This window comes from Corythoichthys intestinalis, chromosome 1 (assembly GCF_030265065.1).
Source record: "Corythoichthys intestinalis isolate RoL2023-P3 chromosome 1, ASM3026506v1, whole genome shotgun sequence".
Classification (NCBI taxonomy): domain Eukaryota; kingdom Metazoa; phylum Chordata; class Actinopteri; order Syngnathiformes; family Syngnathidae; genus Corythoichthys; species Corythoichthys intestinalis.
This window is the reverse complement of record NC_080395.1, coordinates 56,323,951-56,347,844: the sequence shown is the minus strand read 5'-3', so window position 1 is coordinate 56,347,844 and position 23,894 is coordinate 56,323,951. Positions and strand designations below refer to the sequence as shown.

Here is a 23,894-nt window from a genome sequence, read left to right as displayed (position 1 = left end):
AGTTAATGTTATTAAACATAACATTACTTAAGAATTAGAAAATAATTAGATTATAATAGCCTTGTTTTATACAGGCTAGGTTTTTTTATCACCCTTGAATTACACTGGATTTGGATTCTGGATTCTCCCTGACGTGGGAGATGGCGAGCTAACCCTGATTGACGGACCTAACTGTTTCCTTTTTCCAAGGAGCACAATCTTCAAACTCTTACCTCTCCAGTGTAGTAGGATTGCGAAGTGGTTCTGCAGTGGATTGGAAAAAAAAGTACAGAACTGTGCACTTTTATTTTCACACATATTAGGATCACTCTTCACTTATTTTGAAGGGACACTTTAATTTATTATTCTTTCTGGTACTAGTTGGAACTGTTGTACATTAGAGAGCCGGCTGTTATAGGCAGTGATTGTGAATATATTGTAAATATTTGTACATAGTTTTCTATTTCAATTATAATTTTCATTTTAACCCTTTCGTGGCTCCAGTTATTTATTGTGTGATAAATTACTTGCTGATCCACCAAAAATTTTCCTTCTAGAACCCAAGCGCACGTGCCCAATTGACAAAAATCCTTGTTGGCCTTACAGGGGTTACATTTATTTTTTTATATAATCATATCTTTTTATGTAGATTTTCACACGACAAAAACAAGAACATAACTGTCTAATCAAGAGCAAGTATGCACACAAAACAATATGAGGTGACGTACTGTTTCTACAGAAGTAAATATGACCTCACAAGTACTTGTACTTTGTGGCAATTTCAAGGATTTTGTGCTTGAACTAACTCAGAGGTCTTCCAGTGGAGCCTGGAAAAGGAGGATACCCCTCCAAAGGTCCTGTACATACTACATAGAAGTCGTTTTTCATCAGTATTCATCCTCCATTTCAGTAATGTGCCGACTGGAACAAATGTCAAAAAGTGTCTACCTTCATCATAGAACGTGTCCTTTCATCACTTGTCTCACATCAGCTTCATCTGACACATCCTTAACATAGCCCCTTATGCCAAAGAACTTATAAATGGAGACGTTCACAACCCTTTACAATGGATGGACCAGCTCAACAGTTCACTGAGTATGTTTGTGTTGAATACTCACATGTACCATATTGAGCAGTGGAGAGACTTAGCTTTCAGTTTGTTTATCACAGAAATATCACAACTAACTGAGACTTTTTGTTACTATATGGAGAAGTGCTGGCTTGACAAAAATGGGTTCTGTTTGTCGTGTTCAGTCCCAAAAATCTGTACAAAGAAACAAAGGTAAGGCCGTATGCATTTGCAGTGGGGACTGAGAATTACATTCAGAAGCTGTTTTCACTTTGAGGATGAATACAGCAAGGGATAAGTGAAAATTGCCATTTCATTGTAGTTGAACTGGCAGAGGAGGTTTGAGGGAAAAAAGGGTGATTGGACTGTACTGTGAGTAATATGAAGAACAAGGCAACTAAAGGAATTCATGGTGGAGACAGAACTAGCTGAAATAGTGGAATGGGAGGTCGGTTTTATAATGGTGTAGAATAGGCATGGGCTGAGGCTCTATTAGAGCCTTCTGAGAGGATTACCAGGTACACAGAGGGACAAAAGTCAGCACCAAGGCTTTTGAGGTTCTGTTCATCTCTGGCTTTAATTATTGTACACTTGCAGTGTTGAAGTCTGACACACTAGTGTTGTATCGGTCGCGAACGATTCGTTCTTTTTGAACGAATTGTTTTGGTGAACGAGACCGAACTAATCATCATCTGCACTGATTCGTTCTATGAAGGTGGTGCTTGTTCGCTGCGTGGGAGGGCGTTGAGCAAGCGGCAGCGTCTTCTGACATCGCACACGACCAATCAGACGCCAGCCTCATCGCGGGCAGGGGAGGGACCGGAAACAGAATCAGGGCGTTTGTCACTCACGTCTACGTGTGGCCAATAAGCAGCCAGCGTGCAGGCAGGGGGGCAAGACTGAGTTTTGTCACTTCCCGTTCAGTGACTCGGTCCTCCGGTTCCTGACCTAGCTTGCTGCTAACTTGATTTTCCAGTAATGACTATGCGGTGAATGAATCAGAAAATGAAAGGAAATGACTTTGTCACATATTTGTTAACGTGGAGCCTATCAAATGCTGCTCAAACAGACAAAAACACCACACAAATCTAGCGAGCATTGTTTAGAGTAGTACTTTTCTCAACAAACTCGTGACTGCCTATGACGACATACTATCAAATTTACAGTAATTTAAAACACGGGTAGCTACGAGGCAAGCAAAAGCTGAGCTGCGGTCGCGTGACGGCAGTGAAGCGGGCAGAGAACTGTCACTATATGGAGGCTTCATGGCAGCGATATTTACCTCATATGTGCACAGAAAAAAATATTTAGTATGATCACCATAATACTGATTTGCAATGAAACTGTATATACATGTCAATTTTCCCCCGAGTGTTTTATTTTATTTTTTTCGTGTCAGCGTGTCGGGTGTTGGTTGGTTTGACAAATTATGTCAATCCGTCCATCATGTGCTACTCAAGCGCCCAAAACAACGCACGCAGACACGGGAGATGTCGCAATATGTCTACATTTTTCTTAACAGACTAATGAGAGTAGGAAGGCGACATCGTAAAGAGCTAACAATTATTTCTCGTCAGCATTTGACGATCTGAGATGCGGGGACGACAGGGGAGCTGGACGGATTATTTTATTTATTAATACCAGTGCAAAAAAAACAATATGATCACCATAATACTGATTTGCAATGAAACTGTATATACATGTAATTTTTTTCCGAGTGTTTTTTTTTTTTTCTTCGTGTCAGGTGTTGGTTGGTTTGACAAATTATGTCAATCCGTCCATCATGTGCTACTCAAGCGCCCAAAAACAAAGCACGCGGACACGGGAGATGTCGCAATATGTCTACATTTTTCTTAACAGACTGATGAGAGTAGAAAGGCGACATCGTAAAGAGCAAACAATTATTTCTCGTCAGCATTTGACGATCTGAGATGCGGGGACGACAGGGGAGCTGACCGGATTATTTTATTTATTAATACCAGTGCAAAAATTCAACACGATCATCTTAATACTAAAAAACAAAAATACAACAGAGCGAGATGTAAATATGATGTGTTGGTCGTTCCATATTCAGAAATTAAACTTTCGATGTATTTTTATTTTCGTGACAGCAAACATGCTGTATATGTATGTGTGATCAAGAACCTGCTAAAGAAAGTCCGTGCGCCCCCGCCCCCTACTCCCCTCACAAAAGGAAAATGTTTAACCGTGTCCTAAATCGAAATGCAAGCACGAGCCATGACTTTGAGCCCATAGAACTAGGACAGACGACGCGGAAGTTCTCCCTCGCTTTTGCAGCAGCAGGAGGGAGACGAGGCTGTCTGTGAAAGCAGAATGATACCGCCTGTCACTCATTTCTGAAACTACGACGAGTGGTCAATGTGGAAGAGAGGGAGGGACCAAGCAATGTCACTTCCCGTTCAGTTATACTGCGAAGCGGTCTTTGGTGATTCGTTCGGCAACGTCACTTCCCGTTCAGTAACCGAACGATTCGTTTGGGCGGGGAGGGAGATGAGGGGGGCGAACGATTCGTTGAACGATTTGTTTGAACGAATCTTTTTACTGAACGAACCGGAATGGATTCGTTTGCTCAAGTGAACGACAAATCTCGTCACTATGACACACAGCAACAGCTTTTCTCATAACACACCCATTCAGCGGCTACTTAGCTTGGCAACATTTCCATTTCTCTTTCACCCTATGCCAGATTCTGGCAGAGGCTTAAGTCTCAAATTTACTAATCTTGCATGTGCATATAGAGTATGTTGTTGCATGAGCTAATGAGGCCTGCTCAGATAAGAGGCAACACTTCTTCCTAGACAACCAGACAGGTCCAATTGTAATCGATCAATGCCCTGAAAACTTACTAGTTTTGAGCTGCTTCCTCTACCAGATCACATTACCCTCACTTATAGGTAACATAAATCCTACATGTTCTAGGTAAAAGTCAATGAAAATGTGGCAGGGTGTTTCCTGGGATACCTCATAAGGAACTTAGCCAGTTCTGAAGACTAGCGTAGGGAACGCACTGCGCGGCAATTGAGTTCGGCCACATCAGTGTGTGTGGTGGACCTTAGAAGAGATAAGGATTGTGAGACTGATCTTTACACATGTAGTTGCAACTTCATGACAGCTTAGGTGCAAGATCATTTCGCACATTGCATTCCTGTTTATGCAACATCCTGTGAGAAGTGTGATCAGCATGTGATTCATTTTACAGACATTACATACAACCTTATCTTTCTGCCCATGCTTTCCAAAGCCTGTGCACATTATCTCACCCAATGACTTTCTTTCCATCATCAGCAGATATGAAATGAAACCAGAATGTGACTGTTGTGATCTTTAACATCAGTTTTAAGTACACCTATGCATCGGCCACCCACAAACAACTAGAGAAGGAGAATTCCTCTTATAAAAGCGGTCTAATCCGTTGCAGTAGAGTTGTGCCAGAGAGAAGCAGCAGACAAAATGAAGAGGATTATGGAGAGATTACCTGTGTTCTGCCTCATGGATTGAGAATATGACACCCGATGTTGAGGACTTCTGTTGGATGGAGGCCAAAAAGGTAAATTCACTTTTTCTCCTGAATAGCTGTATGACTTTCTCTGTGCTGTGTGCCGGGGCTTGAATTGCTCTCCCAACATCTGAAGAGGGAAAATGTTGATAAATCAGAAACTTGTAGGTACACAGGCCATAGTGTCCTTGCTGAATATGCAAGCAACACATTAGTCAAAAGATGAAACATAGTAAAACTGTACAACCATAACTGTGTATACAAGCATACAATATATCAATGTGTCTTTGAGAACAACATACATAATGTATTTTTTTGTCCCAGGGGTATCTTATTTTCGGACTAAAAATAAATGAGTATTTGATAGGGTTGTCAAATAATTAAAAATTTTAATCGAGTTAATCACAGTTTAAAAATTAATTAATCGTAATTAATCGCAATTCAAACCATCTCTAAAATATGCCATATGTTTCTGTAAATTGTTGTTGGAACGGAAAGATAAGACAAGACATATATACATTCAACATACTGTACTGTATGTACTGTACTGTATTTGTTTATAATAACAATAAATATACAAAATGGGATTAACATTATTAACATTCTTTCTGTGAAAGGGATCCACGGATAGGAAGACATGTAATTCTTAAAAGATAAATGTGAGTACAAGTTATAGTAACTTTATATTAAAACCCCTCTGTATGTTTTTGTTTTAATAAAATTTGTAAAAATTTTAATCAAAAGATAAACTAATAACTCGCCATTGGGGAAGGTAGTGATTGAAATACACCACAAGGTGACAAGGGCGAGTTTTAAATTAATTAGAGATCTAGCCAAGTTTTTCTAGTGCGTTTGGCCCCTTGACTGACGCCGTAGTTTCTGCGTTAATTGTACCTTACGTTCATTTGAGTTTTGACTTCACAACGTACGAGACCTCTGATAAATCGTATATTGTGACTAAATATTGCCATCTAGTCTATTTGTTGAGCTAAACGAAATGTTTAAATAGAGTTTGACCAAAGTCTGAGTACTATTTTGCATAGCTATTTTGATTGGGAATGCCAGTTCTCTTTGCATTGAGCGCTTTTCTTTTTGTTAACATTATTTTTTTTTTTTTAGAGAATATTATTTTTGTTGTGCCTTTAGTAAATGATACTGTAGCGACTTAAGTGTTAAGTGGGAAGTTGGGCAACCATGATTGTCAGTGATGGATGCAAATGGTATATGTTCTCTGCGTTGTGTTCAACACAGGGTGTTAAGAAAAAGATTATCTCCTGTCATTCTACCCCACGTCGCTCACCACAAAAGTTATAATTGTTGTGGAAGAGATGCCAAAGCTTATGCCAATAAATAGCACGGTCCCAATGAATGCCAATGTCCACTCCACTCGCTTGTCTCTGCCTTTTAGCTCTCAATATACATAAAACAGCGCCATTGTAGTCTGTTTGCAGCTATGCATGGGTGGGTCGTCCCGCGCATGCTTTAATTGCGTTAAATATTTTAACGTGATTAATTGAAAAAATTAATTACATACCCTCCGTTAACGCGATCAATTTGACAGTCCTAATGCATACATAAAGCTCACCTGATTATATGGTGCATTAGTGCATTGCACTGCATTTATCTTTTAACAATGTAATTATAGTTTACTTTAGTTTTTTTTTTTTTTTTTTTTTTTTGTGTTTTGTTTTGCTGCGCTTCAGTGTCCTATTGGTCTGAACAGTTTTAATGTATCACATGAGTGTATGATATACTCCCAATGTGATTATTCATTGTTTTTAGTTTATTAGGAGAGAGCATGCAGCGAACAGGAAGGGGTTAAGAGGGGTCAGAAAGGAAGATAGAAAAGGAGAGACAGACAGAAGAGAAGAACAAACAACAACAAGAAATACATTAAACGCCTACACTAACTATGAATACAGTCATGCTGTCGTAAACCAATTGTATTTCCAGTGGACAACATGTGGGGGGCCTGATGAACGAGGAGAAAAAGGAGGGGGAGAGTCAGAAAGAGATGTGAATAGGTGGGGTAGAGCGCACACAAATCAGCAGTTTGAGGTGTAGAACCCAGTATTATTAATAGTAGTATTACACTCCCACACCCCCGCAACCGGTAGCCCAGGCAAAGAGGAGGGCACGCCCCGGGAGTCACGCGATAGGGAAAAAGTGTGGGACCCACCTACCGCTCCATTACTGTGGCTGCCAGGTCCCCGACTGGCAGCCATTACCCAGCACTGAGATGGGTTTGTGTGGGGAGGGTAGTGCAGTGTATGGATTAAAAAATGAGAGTCTGGCTGATGGCATTTGGACCGCCGCATTCTTCCCAGCCGCACATCCCACCGCCCCTCGCCAAACCCACCCCGAGGAGTGTAATGTACTGTATGTGGTGCGTTGAAAGAGATGTAGTAATAGCGGGGCCTGCGGCGGGGTGGCAACTGTCATGTCACCCCTCCACCCCAACCGGTCCCAGCCGCCCCACATCTTCGGTGTATGATGCTCTCTAATCAAAGGCGGAGCCAGCCTGGGACTGTACTGCCCTGTTCTTACTCTCCCTAAAAACATGAACGAGTGTGTAGGTGCCAATGGTTAAATATATTCACAGTGTAAAGTGAAGAGGAAAGCTCCCGCAGGTGGGACCCCGCCCACCAGAACCACCGGCCGCAGGGCGAGAGAAGTACAGAGGCCCCGGCCACCCTCCGCTCCAGACTACCCCCAGCATCCCCACCGCCTTAACCTGATATAACCATTACAAAACAGTTGTTATTTGAGAACATGGGCGAAGTCTTCAAACCTTCAGCTTTTGGAAAATGCAAACACAAACTACAGTGAGCATCAAGGTACATGTGATAAAACAGAGCCCACCCAAAAATGTGAGCAATGACTGCATGGCAAGGCAAGTCGTCATCCACTTAGAGCTAGTTTGAGAACAGGCGGCATAGGAAAACACGAAGAGATGCTGCTACCATGTGCTTGTCATGTCTCTGGGGAAAGACAGCAGGCTGAAAAGTGAGTTGCTTTGATCAAAGCGATGAAAGCTTTTACACATTTGTTGCTGAAGGCTTTTGCACAAAAGTTATGAATAGCAAAACCTCTATACTCATCCTCTAATTAGCCTTTTCATTCAAAATAACTGAGCAACAATATTTCTGTTTATGTGTGACCTAATACATACTGTGTGCTACATGTATTCATGAAATAGACTGGCAAAGGCTAGCACCGCATCCCATTGAATTGATCATAAGGACCCTTTTGAAGAAGAGTCAAGAATAAAGAAGAAAATGTCAGGCCACTGTTGAGCTACAAACTACAATAGAACCTAATTGTTTACTCCACAGTTACTGAGGGTGTTAAGGTGCATTCTCCTGACTTTGGTGCAGGACGCATAACTCTAGTTCCCAATTAGTGACGGCTGGAATGTAAATGTGAATACTTTCCTGTGAAATGTTCCCTCTGACTAGCTAGGGGGGTACCAGTTTAGGCTAATGCTGAATGATGCATTGTTTGTAAATCAAAACTGTGATTTTAAACCATACAATGTTGAAATAGCCAAATCTGAATTTTATTATTAAGGACCATGTAGCCAACTGTTTTTATTGGTCCGTTAATTAGTTATTCTTTATGTCCACTTCCTGGACTTCAAAATGACCTAGGTGCACTCCGTTATCCTGAAGTCTGTAAAGGCTGCTTCACACTAGCGGCAGCCCAGTGTGAAAAGCTGCCCACAGCAAGCACAAAACAGGAGGAGCCACGTAGGCTGACATAGACGTTGTCAGGAAGTTAGAAGCGAGTGGACTCCAGCAAGCATATTATTTACTTTAGTCCCAAGCACCAATGCATTTATTTTTCATTATCGCACAAGAAAACAGTGACTTTTCATATTTCAAGTTAGGGGAGTAGGGGAGATTATAAGAGCTGTGTAAATTGTTTAACTAGTTTCGGTGAGAAGGTGAATATATAAATTTTTTAATTCGTGACCTTTTCAAACAAACGCACATTGAGGTATCGTTTTGGTTAGCAAGAAGAGGTGTGAGTCATTTTTCGAGTTTGCCAGAGCTTTAAAAAAAGTGCATTCATCAAGGTTTCGTTGACCGTGATTTGTGCATATCCCTCTGCCGAAACAGCCTGATAGCACAGATATCACCACTCCTGCCCTTTTCTATCGGATGCGTTGTTCACGTCAGCGCTGTGAAAATAGAACTTCTAATTCAGGCCCGCCCCCCAGCAAAAAATCACTCATGACTTTCCGCTCTGTCATAAACAGCTGCCGCCGTTCACTGTCGCCAAGATGTCCTCTCCCACATACACAATGAATGGGTTGCTGCTGAACCACTTCACATTGGGCTGCTGCTAGTGTGAAACGGCCTTAGGCCCTGTTGTTTCAGGCATGTGTATGCTGTAAAATTATATTATGTTGAGGTTTATTATTCGGGTTTGGAGAGCCCAGTGCTCCATCCTAGTTCTGATTTGTTCCACCGTTGGTTCTGACCTACGTAAGTACATACGAATAGAGTGATGATAGCCTGGCAAGCCATATACAAGATACAAGTCAATCTGGTCTTCTGTGGTTTCAATTTGATTTGCACTTCGGTCCAATCTGGACTGACAAGTCACAGCACACAAAGTCGGACTTTGTGATGTGTCATGAGGACGAGCAGCACCAATCTTGTTTTACACTCCTGGGAGATTTGAAAGGTGTTGTGCGTTCTCAACTTTTTTCTCGTATATCAAACAAAGAGGCTGCTGTAGGGGACTGGATAGCACTTTTTAGCATCCTGCTATTGCTTGTATAACGTAAAGGCTCATTCGAAGCGCGAGCGAAAACTAAAACAAGACTTGCTGTCAGGACGAATCAAAGGCAGGTCTATGTCCACAAATTTTTCCAACAGACTTTTAGCATTTGTTCTCTTTTCAAAAACAAGCACTGTACACAGTAATACAACATTTATTCTTAGAACTTTTTCACAAAAACGGGAGTCATCGCCATTATTATTTGTGAACTACAAAATAAATACAATCAGCAGCGTGAGTAGCATTGAGTTTACATCACATCAGTGCTTCCGTGATCGGTTCTTTCAGATTCAATGTTTATTTGTTAGCCCCACTTCGAGCATCAATTTTGAAATCCATTTAAAGCCACATAAGACCAGACGGACTTGCCATGTTTTGTGTACATGACAAACGTCAGGTTGGATTTCCGCACAAGAGTGGCGACTGCAAGAACCCCCAAACTTCAATACTTTTTCTGATATAGTGTGGGGGGAAAAAACCCTTATGAAAAAAAATTACAATGCAGAAAAGTCAAAAGTGGATCTAATCAAACCTTTTTTTTTGTATGTATGTACTGTATTTCTCGCAAAGGACACTGCAGTTGCTTTTTAACTCTGAAACCTAAACATACAGTAAGTGACGTCATGCACAGTGGTAGTGACATCTTTCAACCACTGCTAAAAGGACAATTCACACCTCCTATTTTGAATGTAACTGCTTCAAATATTGAGGTTGATCTATGCATTGGACAGGAAGTGTATTTTGTTGGGCTGTCAAACGATTAAAATTTCTAATCGAGTAAATTACAGCTTAAAAATTAATTAACTGTAATTAATCGCAATTCAAACCATCTATAAAATATGCCATATTTTTCTGTAAATTATTGTTGGAATGGAAAGATAAGACACAAGACAGATATATACATTCAACATACGGTACATACGTAAGTACTGTATTTGTTTATTATAACAATAAATCAACAAGATGGCATTAACATTATTAACGTTCTCTTAAAGCGATCCATGGATAGAAAAACTTGTAGTTCTTAAAAGATAAATGTTAGTACAAGTTATAGAAATTTTGTATTAAACCCCTCTTAATGTTTTCGTTTTATTAAAATTTGTAAAATTTTCAATCAAAAAATAAACTAGTAGCTCGCTATTGTTGATGTCAATAATTACACCATCCTCACTCCCCAAACCCATAAAATCATTTGGACCCAAGCTCCAGCAGAGGGCGCCAAACACCAAAAAAACAAGTAACAAGCGGACATTACACTGCTGTTATTTTAATCTGTTTGAGCGGGGCATGTGCGTTAATTGCGTCAAATATTTTAACGTGATGAATTTAAAAAATTAATTACCGCCCGTTAACGAGATAATTTTGACAGCCCTAGTATTTTGTTTTGTATTAATACTCCATGTCCTTCTATATTACCCTGGTTGGTTGGTGGATTGGTGGGATTGGTTGGGTTGATTCTGTTACATTACATATGTTACATATTTGACAGAAATCACTACAAGGCTAATTTTGTTTACTGTTTAAGTTGTGTCAGTTATTCATTCCACTATATTTGCAATGTTTACATTGTGCTTAAATACTCTGTGCTATAAAAAAACTGTTTTTCTGAAGTAGCAATCACAGACATTGTTCAATATGTTTTCCCCGATAGTCATGAATATAGCACCATTCAAAATGTCTGTTTTTCCCCCCTCAAGACAAATGAATTCACATGATTCCTAATGTTATTGAATTACTGGGGATTTAAAAGAGTCAGATGTTAACCATTAACATTTCAAGTGATTTACTTACATTAAAAATGTATATTACTATTACTGGCTTACATGTGTGGTGCATGTCAGGGAACAGGTCTTTAGCAAGGATAAAACTTAAGAGATGATCTTTGATAAAGAAGCGCCTCTGAGTGACCTACTATCACTCCTGTGTCTTGTCCCTGTATTGCCTGTGCTTATCGCATCTCCCAGGGCTGTTGTACATGCTGCACATGAAGCACCATGAGTATTTACTACCATCAGTCCCTACCCCTTCATAACATTCTGGAATGGAAAATATTGCGCAGCCATTAGTGATCAACAATGTGGATTGTTGTGACTACATGATTAAGTAGCCTGCCTATCAACATGATTGCATGATGATGAGCTTATTTGATTGGTTGTTACATTTGATGCTGTGGTTTAAAGCTCTCTAAATGAGAGCAGTTTTCATAGCCCCAACCACACCCCCCCCCCCACGCCGCCCCTTCTAGAAGCAGAGTAAGGCTAATTTAAATGCATCACTACAGTACGTAAGTACCTAAGGGGCCGTTTACATGGTGACTCTCCGAGAATACGAAAAATTTCACATTGGCATTTGTATGGTTCCGTCTCCATTCAAACAATGTCGCAATTGCGCGTGAAAACTATGTAGTATTCATGCCCGGCCCTAGGGGGCAGTGCAGATTCACAAGGCGACATCCAATGATGCACTTTTACCCCAGCAATCTCCCCAGCCCGGAAGACAACATACCGTATTTTCGGACTATAAGTCGCAATTTTTTTTATAGTTTGGCTGGGGGTACGACTTAGACTCAGGAGCGACTTATGTCTAAAATTATTAACACATTATGATATCATTTCACATGTTATTTTGGTGTTTTGGAGTGTCACTGATGGTTTGGTAAACTTGTTAGCATGTTCTTTATGCTATAGTTATCTGAATTACTCTTAATAGCTATCGCCATGTTCGCGTTCTGCCTTTGGCAATGTGTGTTCAATTGTAATATTGACTTTTTTATATTGAAATGTATGCTTTTAGTTTGTGGCGCTTTCATGCCCAAGTGGGGGTGCACTCGCACTTGTTTGCGCAAAGAAGAGCGCTCACACGCCAGAAGAAGACGGACAGCTATGCAGCATCTGAGCGAGTGGGCGAGAGAGAGAGAGAGAAACACGGCTGCGAATCTACGTTCATTGTTTATGCTTGTAAAATATCTCAACAGAGGCAACACCTGTGTGTATCATCTTTTCTGTTGTTGTTGTGTGTGTTTTCCACCTGCGATTGGACACTTAGAGCCAGTTGTGTGGTTGTTTGAACGATGTGCTAATGCTAGCGAACACATGCTAACCGTATGTGTCATTGCTGTAATAGCAGCTAATTATCATTTATTTACGTTGATGCAAACCTGTTTGTATCGAGGACAAAATTGATTTGTATTATTTGTATTTTTAGTTTCACTCTTCAAATGATGGTGTCATAACGACGGCCAAAATAAAGTCAGCAAATTATAGCATCCTAGCGTCCAGCATCATCTTTTGTGAGTTTAGCTCGCTGTATAGTGAGGACCGAGCCGTAGGGTCCTCGTGAGGACAGCATATTCGCATTTCGTTGTTCGTGGTAAATGGTGTTATACTTATATATCACTTTTCCACCTTTCAAGGCGCTCTAAGCGCTTTACACTATCTCGCCATCCACCTACTGGTGACGCAGCACACGGAGCAATGTGGGGTTCAGTGTCTTGCTCAAGGACACTTAGACGAGTTCATCAGGGTGGAGACTTGAACCCACAACCTCTGGGTTGGGGGACAACTACTTTACCACTGAGCCACGCCACCCCCATGCATCATGTAACGTTATCACACTGTACCACACTGTACACTTATTTAGCCTGTTGTTCTCTATTGTATTTTTATATTAAATTGTCTTTCAAGATGACATATCTGTTCTATGTGTTGGATTTTAACACGTAAATTTCCCCCAAAAATGTGGCTTATACTCCGGTGTGACTTATAGTCTAAAAAATACCGTACTCCCCCACTCCAAACAATGACATGACAAAAACAGCAAATTAAAGCTGACGTTCCTCCATATTTTTTATTTTTTATTTTTTTTTATGTTTAGTAGCAACCGCTGCGCACGCCCATAATAACATGTGCGAGTGCTGACGTTATCGGCGCGGGAGCTTTCCATTGATATGGATGCAGAGAAAGACTGTCTGTTTTGAGTCTTCGCCTTCCGTTTTCGCTGACACTATATAAAGGGGAGGCCATTCCGCAACACAGTCATTGCGTCTTGGTGTCCCAGAGTTGCCATGTAAACTCCCCCTAATGTTTGCTCCAACCAGTGAGTGTATTGTCGATTTATTTTAATAAACAAAAAAAGCCATGGAGAAATATATTGACAACACAATTTATTATACCTTCACATTCAAAAGCTGTATATAAGTTATTCCATCCTTGAGAATTATGATTAAAATAAATAACCACCTCTTATCAATCAGTGAACTTCGTAATAATTTTCACAAAAGAGGATTTGTAGTGGGGATTGTTAATGCGTGTATGTGTAGATTCATGTTGATGTAAATCAGAGGTGCCCAAGTCCGGTTCTCGAGAGCCCCTATCCGGCTTGTTTTCCATGTCTCCCTCCTTTAACACATTTGAATCAAATGATCAGCTCATCAGCAAGCGATGCAGGTGCCTGAGAAGGATCCGGATTATTTGATTCAGGTGTGTTGGAGGAGGGCAACATGGAAAACAAGCTGGATAGGGGCTCTCGAGGACCGGTCTTGGGCACCCCTGATGTAAATAGTTTTTTCTATTTGAGGCACAATAAAAGCTGTTTCACACTATCGGCAGCCCAGTGTAAAAACTCACCTTTTCAAAAAAGCTTATTCTAGCTAATTTTATTTGAGTGTTTTACTTTTATCTGATTGGTATCTGATTTTATCTGTGCTTGTCTGTTTTGCTTTTACTCTTTTATTCTTAGTCTTCTTCATTTTATTTATTATTATTTTCTTTTTTGTCATTGTGCACTTTGAGATTTGTTTTCAAATGTAAAGTGCGTTATAAATAAAATGCATTATTATTATTATTAGTGTGAAAAGCGGCCCGCGGCAAGCGCAAAATGGGAGGACGCTGACAAAGACGCTGTCCGGAAGTGAAAAGCGGCTGGACTCCAGCAAACATGTACTTATTATAGTCCCAAGCACCAATGCACTTATTTTTCACTGTTGCACAACAAAACAACACCTTTTCCTATTTTAAGGAGTAGCGGAAATTATAATAGCCATTTTAAGGGTTTTGCAAGTTTCGGCGAGATGGTAAATAGTTTGTTATTCGTGAGCTAGAGTTCCACAAAACTTCCCCTTCTGCTATTGGATGCGTTGTTGACATCAACGCGGCAAGGCTGGGAAAATAGTCGTGAAAATGTTTCTATTTTGGGCAACGCCCCTCAGTGAAAATTAACTCAAGACTTGCCGCTCCGTCCAAAACAGCCGCCACCGCTCACTTTCGGCAAGAAGTCCCCTCCCACATACGTACACAATGAATAGCACACCATTTCACACTGGCCTGCCGCTAGTGTACAACAGTCTTAAGACAGATGCAAGGTTAAAAAAGCCAATAACAAAGACTGACTATGGTGTTGAGTGAGCAAAACACAACAGGTACACTAATACCTGACTCATACTACACTGTTTCAGCCAGATTGTAGCCCAAACAGACACGTCACGGAGAATCGTTGACTGTCTTGGCCAACATTTTAAAGTGAGGGGTCATGACGCCTCATTTATTTTGACATTTCCACTGACTGTCATTATTGTGTCTTGGATGCCTCACAACCACGTCACAGGAGGTCTAGCATGCCGATTATTATGACATGTGCTACATGTTCCGACTACAGTGGTATGAAAAAGTATCTGAACCTTTTGGAATTTCTCACATTTCTGCATAAATTCATCATCAACTGTGATCTGATCTTTGTCAAAATCACACAGATGAAAATAAAGTGTCTGCTTTAACTAAAACCACCCAAACATTTATAGGTTTTCATATTTTAATGAGGATGGTATGCAAGCAATGATGAAAGGGTGAAAATAAGTAAGCAAACCATCACATTTAACGCCCCCCCCCCGGCAGCAATAACTTCAACCAGACACTTCCTATAGCTGCAGATCAGTCTGGCACATCGATCAGGACTATTCTTGGCCCCTTCTTCTCGACAAAACTGCTGTAGTTCAGTCAGATTCCTGGGATGTCTGGCATGAATCGCTGTCTTAAGGTCATGCCACAGCATCTCAATGTTCAAGTCTGGACTTTGACTTGCACTCCAGAACGTGTACTTTGTTCTTCTGGAACCATTCTGAAGTTGATTTACTTCTGTGTTTTGGACCATTGTCTTTTTGCAGCATCCATCCTCTTTTTGGCTTCAACTGTCTGACAGACGGCCTCAGGTTTTCCTGCGAAACATCGTGATGAACTTTTGAATTCATTCTTCCATTAATTTTTGCAAGTTGTCCAGGCCCTGAGTTAGCAAAACAGCCCCAAATCATGATGCTCCCTCCACCATGCTTCATGTTGGGGTCTAGGTGTTGATGTTGGTGAGCTGTTGCATTTTTCCTCCACACATGACGTTGTGTGCTACTCCCAAACAATTCAACTTTGGTTTTATCAGTCCACAAAATTTTGTCAAAACTTCTATGGAGTGTCCAAGTGCCTTTTTGCGAGCATTAAACAAGAAACAATGTTTTTTTTTTAGACAGCAGTGGCTTCCTCCGTAGAGTCCTCCCATGAACACCATTCTTGGCCATAGTTTACTTGTAGTTGCTGTGTGCAAAGAGATATTGGACTGTGCCAGCAATATCTGTAGTTTTTAGCAGACACTCTAGGGTTCTTTTTTACCTCTCTGAGTATTCTGCGCTGAACTCTTTGCGTCATCTTTGGTGGACAGCCACTCCTTGGGAGAGAGGCAACAGTGCCAAACTCTCTCCATTTGTAGACAACTTCTCTGACTGTCAATTGATGAACATCCAGATTTTTAGAGACGGTTTTGTATCCTTTCCCAGCTTTATACAAATCAACAATCCTTGATCGCAGGTCTTCTGACAGTTCTTTTTTTTTTTTTTTTTTTTTTAATGGAATTTTATTGTCATCATCATCGGTATCATTGACAATTACAAAATGCGATATGATTTGCCTGAAGGAACCGAAGAAGACGACAAAGGCGGACGAGATGAAGCATACGCTTATTAGTTTCCCGTCCCCCATACAACTAAAGACGCACATTCAGGAGTGTGTCTGTACGCGGTGAAGGCTGAGCAGCGAGTCATGATGCACATCAGACAATGCTTCTTATCAAGACACTTCTTACCAGGTGTGTGTTTTATAGTGGGCAGGGCAGCTTTAAACCACTCTTCAGTGATTGGGCACACACCTGACTTAAAATGTTTGGCAAAAATTGGTTTCAATTGCTCTTTAAATCTCCATAGGCAGAGGGTTCACTTACTTATTTTCCATCCTTATGTCATTGTTTGCTTGCTATCCTGATTAAAATATGAGAACCTATAAATGTTTGGGTGGTTTTAGTTAAAACAGATATTCTCCATCTGTGTGATTTTGACAAAGTTCAGATCAAATTTGATGGTGATTTTATGCAGAAATGTAAGGAATTCCAGAAGGTTCAGATACTTTTTCATATCACTGTATTTGTTGATGAATATTGACTAATAGTGTAACTTTTTTCTTTAACCTGTAATGTTCAGCTGCTAGGACCAGGAGAATAGTAACCCCAGTGTCCTTATGTTCTGATGAGTTTTAAATTATCACATCTAAGTTTAATATACTTTCATCCGCTTGTATATTTGCATTGCCTTTTTGTGAATGAAGCTTAAAAAAATTTTAAAAATTAAAAAAAATAAAACATACACTTCATTAATTTTGCCAGTTTTCGTCTGACGGGACGAGAATGAGACGAAAGTGTGCAATAGTTTCCGTCACATGTTCACATTGTGTGACATTTATGTGTAGTTAGCCTGCATTGTAGCAGTGTGTGGATGTGTCACTCGTGATGTGCCGCACCCCCCCCCCGCCCCTTCTCAACACACAAGTGTGTCGTCTCCAGTCTCCGTGCAGGCTTGCACAAATGGTAAGATTTGTTTTCTTGGCCAGAAAGAATATGTGATGTTTCTTTAGCATGTAAAGGTCTTTGCTGAGTGATCATCAATCACTAAATGCAACTTGTGGCGTTAGCACAGCATTCGCATTAGCATTAGGCTAATGCTAATGGCGAGTGTCCTCTAAACTCTCGAAAACCTTTTTTTACATTCAGTTCGTGGCATCCAATCAGTTCTTGGCGTCCAGGTAGCTTGAATTATTTTAAAATAATGTACTGTTGTCCTGCTGAGTGTGTAAATACCAAGTTGGCATTGTCCTTGTAGATGCTACAATATGTGTTCGTCTATTAATGTCCATTCGAAATAGTTGGAACCCTACTTATTTTTCAGGATTTTTTTTTTTTTTTTTTTTTTTTTAATTTTACAGACGAAAAGATTTTTACTAAACATTGACTAAAACTACATGAAATTAGTCTTGAGTTTTCGTCAACAAAAAATAGACAAACACATTTTGTTCATCAACAAAAAGTAGACAAACACATTTTGAGATGACTAAGATATGACTTTGTCTTATTGTACAAAAGACTGAGACGAAAATTAAAAGGGCTGCCAAAAACAACACTTATGTGAGTTTCCTCTTTTTATAATAATCCAACAGAACTTAGTCTGAAGCTTGTTGAGCAATAGTTGTCAAGTTTGTCAAAGGACACCCTTTTGAGATGTTACCTCATTAGATCTGTGACACATTACATGACACAAATTACCTATCCAATAGAACTTTGATTCTTCTTTCATGTTTACATTCTAGTTATTTACTTGCAAAGGGAAGGATCTTCAACTAAATCATCAATGTTTTATCAATTCAGATTCATGAATTTTTCAACAGCTGAGAGATTCTTCAAATGTGAGCTACGGCAACTTAGGGGAGGCATACTGAGAGCTTGACAGTGGTTCTAGGCTGCTTTATATGCACTCATTCAAGTGCTGCTCACTGTCTTTTGTTTTTACATGAACAATGTTAACTTTCTGTGCCATTCTAAAAGCCTTGATCGACATTTCTTGCTGAACTCCTGTATACTAAACAGAAAAAAATACTTTATTCAGTTGCTGTTTGTTAAAACATCTCAACTGCTATTGCCAATATGATATACCAAGATTTTCTTTGTTATAGGTTGTACATTAAAGGGAAATAGTATTTTTCTAACATTGATTAAAATTATATATTAATGCATCTTCCATACCATTTATCATCACAACAGCTGCAGGGGTGGTGGAGCCTATCCAAATTGAATATAAGCTGGTGGCAGAATACCCTGAACCAAACACCTGGTTGCATATAGACCAAGTGTCAGCAACCTTTGACACTCAAAGAGCCATTGCGACCTTGTTTCCACAGAAAAGACAACACTGGGAGACGCATGCACATGATGTCATTTGAAATTATTACGTAAGTTCAACTGCATATACAGTATATTTCTAAATATAATATATATATATATATATATATATATATATATATATATATATATATATATATATATATATATATATATATATATATATATATATATATATATATTTATTTATTTATTTATATCTTATAATGGATCACAATGGCATTTGATAGATATATTCTGGGCATGTAATTCACCTATCCTTGGAGCCTTTTTTTTTGTTTGTTTGTTTTTTGTTTGTTTGAGCGTTGATTACTTATTTGCGTACTTATCGTTGCCTGCCAGTTAGGAGTTAGCCAGTAGAGGGCATGTGCGCTTTTCGGAACACAGCCTTCAGCCTGTGATAGTGTGGTTGTGCTTGTTATTTACAGTGAGACACACTGAGTAATTTATATGTATAGTTCCAGCTCTGTTCTTGAGGCCAAGCATTTTACTCATTCCTGGTAAGCTGAAAATGGGCTAGTTCCTCAGGGACAGTCTACTGTGGACTAGATGTGTGGCTAAAATGGTGTCTAGTTTCATCTTTAGACATTCACCAAATGAGAGCTTGAAGACCAAATTATATTTCAAGAGAAGGGCTAGTTTGGCATTGCTCTTCAACCAATCTGGAATCAACTAGAAAAGCAGAACTTAGCTATTTATCAATAAATAATTCATATTGTGCGTATTCAATGCTCTGCATATATTATAGTAGTTATAGTAATGTAGTTTTTTTTTTTTTTTTTTTTTTTTAATGCCAACTGTGTCTCCAGCACATGCCTTGTCTGTCTTCTTTGGTAGACACAAGCACACAATATACAATATTTTACACCATCATTTCCTCCAAGCTGCTCTGGAGTTGTATTTATTGATACTCGCATACTTAAGAAACATTTTTATTTTGCAGTTGTAGTACAAATAACAATGAAATTTAGAAATTTTTAAGAAGATAAAAACCGTTAAATAAAACATAAGTATCAAGGGGGGAATAATAAAGGGGTGTAATTTATGTTGGCAATTTGTTTACTGCAAGCATCGAATACATAGATGTACATGTGGCAAATGTAATTTTGAGATTTGTAGTCCTGACTCCTTGAATACCAAGTTCGAAATAAACTACTGGCTAAATCAGAACCAACAGAAAACAATAAGTCCGCAAGTAATTAATGTATTTATTCAGCCCTGAGACAAAAGGAGAAAAAATAGGGCTCCAAGGATCGATGCGTATACATTCCTAGAAAGCATCTAACCCTAATTACATTTGGATCCATCCACGAATAACAGAGTAGTAACAATTTTAGAATCCGTCTCCAAGGATCAATGCAAAAAACATCCCTAAAATATAGTTACCAAATTTCAATTTGATCTTTTCACAAATAACAGCAATTTCAGTTAGTGGACTCCCCAAAAAGAAAAAAGTACAGAAATTAAAAAAGCGAGATTTTGAGACCTCACTCCAAGCGGTCTACCAAAGTAATTGAGATTTTGAAACCTCCTGTCTGGCGGTTTAACAAAGTAAGTGAGATTTTTGCTGTGTCCTCATCAAGGGCGTGATTCCCTATTTGGATTTTTTTTGTTGACTCCCATATTTTGTGTAGCCATTCACATTGCACTAACATATGTGAGTCACAGTGTGAAGGGAACACTTCCATTACATCACGTATATGTGGCAATATTTACTGATATACGTAAATATGGTCTCTTTGGGAGGTCTAAATTGTCATGCTTTTGTGGTAGTTTTATGCTTCCGGACCCAACATTTTTTTAGACTGATAGTGAACACAGATAGACCTCTCTCTGGGCAGTCTGACAAAGTGAGATTTTGCGAAATCACTACAGGCTGTCTAAAAATTCAAACTCTTTCTTGCTGACTCAATGAAGGCTTGTTTTGTTTTTAGACACCAATATTTTTAGAGACTGATTGCCTGTCAAGTCGCCACTCAAGTAGTTCTTCTTTTTTTGTGGAATCTATCTGAAGTCCTATTCCTTCGTCATTCGTGAACTGATCGTCTTGAAACTTAGTAGCTACGGTATGTAACATGCATGTGTCTATTGATCTATGGAGCCTGATTTTTTATTTGTTGTATCATTGCCAATTAATTAATTGCAGACTTTTTGGTGCCTAGGTTGCCTATAGGTTACAAGTTAGCCATTAGAATGTATGCGCACACAGCCTTGAGTAGGGGTGTGACAAAATATCGAAATGCTGATATATCGTGATACTTTGTATCCCAAAAGGTTATCGATACGCTCCTGTCAAGAATCGAGATATCGTTTTGAAAAGGTGTCAATTAAAAAAAAAAAAAAAAAAAAAGGCTGCCATTGACGGTGCTCGACGCCCAATCCATTTAGACTGGGAACGTTCGTTCATTCAAAACCAGAGCATTCACAGTCATTCGGTCCGATTTTCAGGGCATTTACAGGTCACTTGCTTTTCATATTAGGGCATTTACAGGTCATTTCCTGTTGATTTTGAGTCACTGCCTATTCATTTGCGTGATTCCCAGATCACTTCCTGTTCTGTAACGCAAAATAAACAGCAATTGACCCATAAAATACCCCAAAATCAACAGGAAGTAACTGAAAATCAACAGTAAATAACCTTAAATGGCCCGAAATTACTCATTGCCTGGCATTGGCTGCCACTGAGGGCCATAGACGTTCAATGTTCATTCGCTGCCAACCTCCCACTTCAAATGGATTGGACGTCTACTTGTTATAAACTCATTCCAATTCACAGCAGAAGCTTATGTTTCTGTTTATTAGTTTTTTGTAGAATATCCTAGAATGATTTCCTGACTAATGTATCAAAAATTGTTGTATCGCTGTATCGTCAGATCATCGTTATTGTGAGCTTTGTATCGCAAATCGTATCGTATTGTGAGGTACCAAGAGGTTCCCACTCCTAGCCTTGAGCCTGTAGTGTGCTGTAGCAAGCTTGTGCTTGTTTGATTACATGGTAGTTATGAAAATAGAATTTTTTTAAGTGAAGTCGGGTCAAATCTTTTTATTTCGCCCATAATGACAAAAAAGTCTCAAAGGGCTTCACGTGCCCACAATTGACAAAAACAACACCCCCAACTCTAATCCCCCGATCCAGCAAGGAAAGTATGACTACAGCCACACATACACATGCACACACAGACCCACATACACACATTGTCACGCATTAATGTTTTGGTGTGCCTATAATGGGGCATGGCCTAGTTATTTAAGTCAGGAGACTCGAAACAGTCTGCTTGAGGATCAGTGCCAGCCCCCTGCTTGCATCGATGTGTCTCATACAGTTTTGTGGCAGGGAGGAGCGATGTAGAAGGTCTCCACAAACATGGATTCTTGTGCCTTTCTTATTTCACTGCACCATCGAGATCGTTTGTCTCCTTCTTCCATGGCCATTGTTGGCAAATGTGAAGTGAAACAAACAACACAAAAAACACAAATAATTTACAGCAAAAAGTGTCAGCGTCCAAGGCTATTGATAATGTCAGAGCTGCCCTATTGCTACTATATTTATCAGTGAACACCAATCACATACTTTTCCTTGGAATTCAGCTCTTAATGATCAATGGCCAAGTGATTGGAATGCCTCGAGTAATTACCCTTTGCATATAATCTGTAATATTAGTAATTATATATCATATTGGAATGAAATTACATACATCTTTTAACATGCCCTTGCTGCAGGTCATTGTCTATTGAACATGGCAGATGTTTTTTTTTCACTCTATACATAAGCATTAAGCAGAGAAAAAAAAAAAGTGTAGTTATCAGAGTAATTAAAATTGATTTTGAGAGATTTTTGGGGGTTAATTTGAGTCTCAATTCTATCCTAACCCTTATATCATGTATGCCCTGTGAGTATTTAGTACATAATAGATATATACAATGCAATATACCCAAAGCCTGCAAGATGGGATATAGGCCCTTAGGCATTTTCTTGTCAGATGTTCTGTGAAAAATGACTCAAAACCTACCCTTTTTTAGTTTATGCTCACAGCAAAAACAATAATCCAGGATGGTACGGCTCTTATTCGGCAATGACCCTCGCAATGGACGGTCAAACAGAAGCTTACAACTACTACTTCATTGGCATTCAGCAAACTCTTTCAGAACAGTAAAAGGCCATCTGTGAGACTCCAACAAGCTAAGGTAGACATGCTAGACACGTGATCGTACGGTAAATTGAAATTTAAAAGGACTGGAAAAATGTTTTTCCCTGTCCTCAAAGCTCATCTTGTCTGCTGGGTGAATCTGCCCATACTGATTTCGTCTGAGACTATGCATTAGTGTGTTCCGGCCATGAGAGTTGCATCATTCAGCATTTACGACTGTGTGGGTGTGCTGCAATCTGATAATAAAAATTCATTAAAGGATTGTCAAAATTTTATTACAAGTAGTTCCTTTTAATGCTGTATCTCAAGTGATGAAAGGACATGAAATGTTAACATTGTCTATTGTGTATAAAGAACAAATTAGTTTTTCTTTCAGTTTCACCAATACAGATGCAATATATTTAGTTTGTTTTGTGTGTTTGTGTGTGTGGGCGGGGGGGGGGCATAAGAACTTTCACACCTCAACTTCATTTAGGAGTTCCTCAATCAAAATCTTTTTGACCAATCATTGATTTTTTAAAAGCCTGAACTTCCAATCTCAATTTTTTTCATTAAACAACATGCAACATTAGGATTCCAATCAGTCTAATTTTATTGTAAACACTGAACATTACCAGTGGACCAAGACAGTTTTTCTGTTGAACTGCACATGCAGTAGTTTTTGAAAAAAATAAAAAATAAATAATAATAATAATAATGATAATAATAATGGAAAAGTTTAAGAAGCAATATGTCAGGTCGTATCCAAACCAGGAAAGTCAATAGTTCGCTTTCCTTGGTCCGAAACACATTTGGCCTAGATTTTTTTTATGCTGTTCCTTTTTCCATTGGAATTTGAGCAAGCATTCTAGGATTGGACAACAAACCTTCACATGTGCAAAAATAGTTCAAATCATTGGACAAAACGGTTTGGGCGGGTTAACACGCTAAAATAAGAAAGTAAACAATCACAGAGCTTCCGAGTACTCCAAACGTGCTCATAATGATTTGTTTTATCCAATTACAAGTGTTTGTAGGAATTTTGGAGCATCAGATGTCTTTGATTCCACATTCATTCTACCAGGACTTTAGACATTCTGCTCCTCATTGCTCCACGTTGAACCCTGATTCATATTAGCCCACTTAGTGCTAACCA

General features: G+C 39.3%; 1 protein-coding gene across 1 annotated transcript in view; it reads right to left on the bottom strand.

The window, feature by feature from the left end:
- LOC130913588 (protein kinase C-binding protein NELL1-like) overlaps positions 1-23,894 on the bottom strand; it is a 308,184-nt gene that overhangs the window by 258,043 nt on the left and 26,247 nt on the right. The window contains exon 3 of the mRNA XM_057832310.1: positions 4,545-4,695. Within this exon, the coding sequence (XP_057688293.1) occupies positions 4,545-4,695 (151 nt within the window). The remainder of the gene's footprint in view (positions 1-4,544; positions 4,696-23,894) is intronic.